Raw genomic sequence first — 6,839 nt, forward strand, 5'->3', positions numbered from 1 at the left:
TGATGTTCTGCAGAAAGCTGTGAGGCAGTGTGTCTCTCACCTGTTCACATCGTTTCTGGTAAGTATCCTTCTCTTTCTGTGACATGACCTTCCACTGCTTGCTGCATAGCACCATGCGTTCAGTGCTCGGAACATCTTTCATGTTAACCATCAGTTCTGCACAGTATAACGAGTACCCATTCCTGCAGTAAGAACAAAATTCAGACTGCTTAGCGCATCAGACATTAATCTGTATCTAACCCTCTGCTGTCCCTGTCCTGGACTGTTTGACAGGGGACAGTGTGGAGAGAGCTTTACCCTGTGCCTATTCTCACACTGTACCTGCCCTGGAAATGTTTGATGGAGGACAGTGTAGAGAGAGCTTTACTGTCTAACTAATCCTGAGCTCTAATCCAGTTTGGGTTCCTGACACTAGATGCCAGCTGTAACTAAGGGAACACACAACTGATTTCATATAAGCTAGGATTCTGGATTCAGAAAACAGAATAAAACAACAATTTACGAAGACTCCCTGCTCCCGATCACCAATTGCTGACTATATGGAGCTGCAGCCCCCAATTTGTAGGCCTGCAAATACAGTAAAAGCTGGAGCAAGTCAGGAGTAAAGAATACTCACGGTGGTGGCTTTGTAGGACGTCCATCAAATTTATCCTTCAGCTGTCTCTCAGCTTTGGTTAGAATCGACTTGGCAGGTTCTTCGAAGTTCAATTCTGGATGAGCCTCCACATAAACTCTCATAGATGCCTACAAAAATAATTCAGAATAAAGTCTCATGAGCTGTCCGTTAAAATTATTGTGTTTATAAATTCATTTAAAGTATAAATGTTGGTCAGAAAAACTGGAAGATTTCCTGTGATGGTCTTCCAAATACATCAGGTCATGAGAAATCAAAGATCCTTGGTTTATTGGAAATATTGCACATCAAGAAGTGCAGCTCTCCATTAATAAATCTGTCAGCACTGACCCTCTGACAGTGCAACACTCCCTCAGTGCTGACCCTCCGACAGTGCCCACTCCCTCAGCACTGACCCTCCGACAGTGCGGCACGCCCTCAGCGCTGACCCTCCGACAGTGCGGCACTCCCTCAGTGCTGACCCTCCGACAGTGTGGCACTCCCTCAGCGTAGACCCTTCGACAGTCCCACAGCGCTGACCTTCCGACAGTGCGGCACTCCCTCAGCGCTGACCCTCCGACAATGCGGCACTCCCACAGCACTGACCCTCCGACAGTGCGGCGCTCCCTCAGCACTGACCCTGCAACAGTGTGGCACTCTCTCAGCACTGACCCTCCCACACTTTTGTTGTTTTTGTTCTCTAAATCTCACATTTAATGAGAGATTCTGATAGAGTCGCTGGGTGATCAGTAACATTACCTCATACTCTTTCTGCAGCTCCAGGGCTTTGCTGATCCACTTGAGTCTCTTTTTATCAGATAGCTGAGACCACTGTCTGCGAAGGGCATCCTTTAGCTCCTTTGGACTCACCTGAAAACAGGAACACACCACTTAATGAAATGTCATCCTTTGAATTTGAACCCAAACTCAGAGTATCCAAGGGTCATAGGCACCAGACAACAGGGCAATTAACCAATCCAACTCACTCCACCTGATATCACAAATGACTGAAGGCACTGGATACTGCAAAGGCTATGGGCTTGACAACATTCCAGCAAAGTACTGAAGACCGGTGGGTGCTCTAGAATTAGCCCATAGCCAGGTTGTCCAGCACATATAAAATGTTGCCGAGGTAGGTCTGTTCATTAAAAGCAGGACAAATGCAACCTGACCAACTTTCTGTTATCAATCTAATTTTGATCATTATATGACAGTGCTACCCTATGACAGTAAGTCAGACATAATCATTTGGTTTTAATTTATTCTAGAATGTTGGAGTGAAAATATCCTGCTGCAATTGTTGACAGCCTTTATAAGACCCACACCTGGACTGTCATATGTAGGTTTTGGTCTTCTTATCAAAGGGGAGGATATACTTGCCATAGATAGATTGGTAGTTGTTCACCACAATAATCCATGGACTCCAAGGATAGCTTAAGGCAACTACAGCTGTGTCCTTACAGTTTAAAAGAATATGTGATTACTTTGAAACCTACAGAATTCTTACAGGGTAAATGCAGGAGAGTGGTTGTGGGAGAAAATCAAAGGAGAAGAGATCCAGAAACAGGGAAGCAATCAGTGTCCAAATGCAGGAAGGCTTGGATAATATTCAGACATGAGCTGGTAAGTAGCAAGAAACATTTGCATCACACAAATACCAGGCAATGACCATCTTCAACAAGAAGCTAGAGGAATTCCTAGAGGCATGGCATTCATCCACAAACTCCATCAACAAACACATCGACCTGGACCCAATATACCAACCACTACAGCGGACAGCTGAAACTGACAACCGGAAGCGGCAGGGACAGACCACTATAAACACCGGAGGAAACATCAAAGAAGCGCTTCGCAGGAGGCTCCCAAGCACTGATGATGTCGCCTAGCCAGGGGATGAAACGTTTGCAACAAAAACTTCCAGCTCGGCGAACAGAACCACAGCAACGAGCACCCGAGCTACAAATCTTCGCACAAACTTTGAACTGGTCAGAAGCTCAGAATTCTTCAGCAAACAATTAAAAGTTCTGATTCCATGTCTCTCCATCAACAACATACAAGTTAGCAGTGTAGCTCCAACAACACTCAAGTTCAACTAAGTAGCATGCCGGATTGGCACTACATCCACTTTCTCCACCACTGAAGCTCAGTAGCAGCAGTGTGTACAATCTAGAAGATGAAACTGTAGAAATTTGCCAAGGCTCCTCAGACAGCACCTTCCAAACTCAATACTATCTAGGATGGTACCTAGATTGAGATCTACTATTCTGGAATGGCAAGAAAGACATTTGATGATAGACTGGATCGGTTAGGAGTATATTCTCTGGAGCTAAGAAGAATGAGGGGGAACCTCATAGAAACCTGTAAAATTCTACCAGGACTAGACGGAAGTGATATACTTAAGAAATTTAATAACTATTCATGGACTGGAGGAATCAATAAAAGATAAGCTGTTACAAACAGCAATAACACTGGAATAAGCTGTTAAGAAACAAAGACAAGCTGTTAAATGTACACTCAAGCAATTAGCCATGTCTTTCTGAGATTACATAAAAAACTGCTTTGACACTGCTTGATACACTGGCTGCGTTATGCCACAGGGACAACAGATTACCCTGCAGAAGGATTTAAGGAGTTAACTACAGGAAAGCTGTGTCTTCGATCAGACAGTTAAGCCAAATGTAACAAAGAAATTACTTTCAATAAGGAAGCCAGCTGCATTTGAATTTGAATTGAATTTATTGTCACGTTTACCGAGGCACAATGAAAAGCTTTGTCTTGCGAGCAATACAGGCAGATCACGGAGTTAAGTAGCATAGATAGTAAATAATAGGTAAACAGCAGCAAAAACAAAAACACAGGGACAGGCAAATGCTCAGAGTTTGAGAGTTCAGTGTTCTAACAACAGTCGGGTAGATACTGTTTTCGAAACTGGCTGCAGTCTTGCACAACTCAAATGGAAGACTCTGAAGAAAACTAGGTATCATCTCAGAGACTAAAGGATGAAAATCTACATAAGAATCATAACTCAATAGTAGAACTTTGAAGAACAACACTGCAGAAGGGGACAACCCTGAAAACTTCCAGAGACAGATCACCGATGAAGTCCTGACCTGATTTCACCATTAATCGGGTGATAGCTAAGTTGGCTCGCAGGCTTATACCTGTTGATTGGAGGGACCTAATATTTGGTTGCTACATGCAATAAAGTTTGAATTATTGTTTCAGTAATTGACTGTGAGATTTCTTAATAAGAAGCTGAATTAAAGGTAACTTGTGGTGATTTACCCACAACACAGGGTAAATGCAAAAAGCATATTCCCGATGATGGGGGTACGTGTCCAGAACTTGGGTCACAGTGTAAAGATATGGGCTGGGCCATTTCGGACTGAGATGAGAGAAATGACATCATCCGGAGAGGGGTTAGCCTGTGGAATTATGTGGTTGTGATCAAAAAATTCAAAGTTTTAAAGAGGAGTTGGAACTAGGTTTTAAGGCTAAAGGGATTGTAGGGCATGGGAAGAAAGCAAGAATGGTCAGCCATGATCCTATTGAATAATAATAGTGGGTGGCACGGTGGCACAGTGGTTAGCACTGCTGCCTCACAGCGCCAGAGACCCGGGTTCAGTTCCCGCCTCAGGCGACTTACTGTGTGGAGTTTACACATTCTCCCCGTGTCTGTGTGGGTTTCCTCCGGGTGCTCCGGTTTCCTCCCACAGTCCAAAGATGTGCAGGTCAGGTGAATTGGCCATGCTAAATTGCCCGTAGTGTTAGGTAAGGGGTAAATGTAGGGGTATGGGTGGGTTGCGCTTCGGCGGGTCGGTGTGGACTTATTGGGCCGAAGTGCCTGTTTCCACACTGTAATGTAATCTGTAATAAAGTGGGCTTGAAAATCTGAATGGTCTACTCTTGCTCCTAACTTCTATGTTTCTATATAAGGCAGCTTTCTTTTTTTAAAATGTTTTCATCTAGAAGGATAAGAGCAGCAGATACTGCTACCTTGAGGTTCCCCTTCAAGCCACTGACCATCCTGACTCGGAAATAAATTGGCATTCCCTCAGTGTCTTTGGGTGAAAATTCTGAAATCCACAGCCTACATTTTGAGTCTACATACAGCACATGGACTGCGGTGGTTCAAGTGTAAACAGGAATGGGCAATGAATGCGAGCATTCTCAATGAAGCAACAAAGAGAAGTGATCTGTGATCTGGTATGAGGAACAGCCACTATGAAAACAGCTGATTTTCATACAAAATATACTGGTTATGATACCCTGCAGTGAAGGGAATACTCCAAACCCACCATGTCTGGTTTGATTACAACACAGTCCACACGACAATGTTACTCTAACCGATTTCGACGTTAAATGTAACTGCAAGGTGACTAATGAATAAGTAATTCACCATTCAGGGAGCAGATGAAAGTGACTACATTTCTCAGTTCGCTGAATATTGCATCCTTTACCTCAGGGTGAACTTTCAGGAACGCCTTTTTCTCATGATTATACCATAACTGCTGGGGTGTCTTTGGCTTTTCAGGAATATCTGATTTTCTCTGTTCTTCAATGAGATCAGGATGCTCATCCCTGGGAACATAGATCATTCAAAGAAATTAACATAGTTGCCATCACCCTACATCATTAGTTTGCCATTTTACTCCAGTAATGAGGATAAATTGAAGGAGTTGGGACTGTTCTCTCTGGAAAGGTGGTGGTGGAGAGGTGATTTGATGGAGGTTTTTAAAATCATGAGTGGTCTGGATTGAGTTGATACAGAGAGGCTGTTCCCACTTGTTAAAAAAAATGAATGAGAGGGCACTGATTAAAGTGATGAACAAATGAAGTAAGGGTGATGTGAAAAAACTTTTTCACACAGCATGTAGTTAGGGTCTGGAATGCACTGCCTGGAAATGTGGTGGAGGCAAGTTTAATTGAGGCATTAAAGAGGGGCACTGGATGGTTATTTGCACAGAATGGTGAGCAGCGACATAAGGGAAAGGCAGGAGATTGGCCCTAGGTAACAGAAACAGTGCAGACATGATTGGCCAAGCAGCTCCTTCTGCAGTAACAATTCTGTAATTCTCCCTTATAATGAAAACAGAATCACATTGGGGGTATAGGTTTCAACACAGATTCTGAGGTACAGAATCTCTCTCTCTCTCACACACACACATTCTATTACTGGAGTACAAGTCTCCCTCATCCTTCCAGCCACATTGACTCTCACTGGGGTATAGGTCACACTGATTTACACACACAATGACTCTCACTGGGGTATGGTTAAAACTGATTATCTCCTATGGTGTGATATTACACCAACTCCACATAAAGCCTAGCTGTTTGCTGCTTTGTTGAATTTAGTACTGTTCTCATTTTTTGTGGTTTATTCTTGGATTGTGTGCTTCTTTTTAAATTCACTCATGGAAACTTTTGAACCAAGGCTGATCGAAGGTCAGGAGCTGAATCGCCTTGGCAGAACCCAAACTGAACATCACTTGAGTAGGTTACTGCTTAGCTTGATAGCACTGTTGATAATACCTTCTATCACATTACTGATGATCAAAAGTAGACTGCTGGAGTGGTAACTGGCCAGGTTGGATTGTCCTGTTTTTTGTGTACAGGACATACCTGGGCAATTTTCCACATTAAGTGAATGCATGATGAATGTTAGGACCCTGGGACGCACAGAGATACACAGTGACCTTGGTTCCTTAAGGTATCGGGACAGGTGGATAAAGTGATTAAGGCGGCATTTGGTGCACGTACCTTTACTAGCCTAGGCAGAGATTTTAAGAGTAGGGAGGTGATGCTGAAGTTGTATAAGACATTGGTTAGGATATTATGTGAAGTTCTGGAATCCACGTTTTAGGAGGGATGTGTAGGCACTGGAGATTTACCAGGATGGTGCCTGGGCTGTTGAGTTTCAGTTATGAGGAGAGATTGAACAGACTGGAACAGACTTACAACAGATAAGATTGTGAGGAGAGATGACTGAAAAGTATAAAATTCTGAGGGGTATAGACAGGCTAGAGAGGAAGAAACATTTCCCCTTGAGGGAGGGATCAGTAACCGCGGTGCAGAGATTTAAGGTAAGGGGCAGAAGGTTTAGAGAAGTTTGAGGAAAGGTTTTTTTCACTCAGAGGGTGGTGGAAATCTGGAATCCGTAAGGGTGATAGAAGCAGAAACTCTCATAACATTTCAAAAATATTTAGATATGGGATCAATTGGGGGT

General features: G+C 43.4%; 1 protein-coding gene across 1 annotated transcript in view; it reads right to left on the reverse strand.

Annotated features, from left to right (window-relative positions):
- The window catches only part of ubtfl (upstream binding transcription factor, like), a 50,395-nt gene that overhangs the window by 32,330 nt on the left and 11,226 nt on the right, over window positions 1-6,839 (reverse strand). The window contains exons 6-9 of the mRNA XM_043687556.1: window positions 5,074-5,194; window positions 1,373-1,483; window positions 617-744; window positions 41-182 (exon numbers count right to left, since the gene is read on the reverse strand). Of these exons, the coding sequence (XP_043543491.1) occupies window positions 41-182; window positions 617-744; window positions 1,373-1,483; window positions 5,074-5,194 (502 nt within the window). The remainder of the gene's footprint in view (window positions 1-40; window positions 183-616; window positions 745-1,372; window positions 1,484-5,073; window positions 5,195-6,839) is intronic.

The sequence above is a fragment of the Chiloscyllium plagiosum genome, chromosome 4 (genome assembly GCF_004010195.1).
Source record: "Chiloscyllium plagiosum isolate BGI_BamShark_2017 chromosome 4, ASM401019v2, whole genome shotgun sequence".
Taxonomy (NCBI): Eukaryota; Metazoa; Chordata; class Chondrichthyes; order Orectolobiformes; family Hemiscylliidae; genus Chiloscyllium; species Chiloscyllium plagiosum.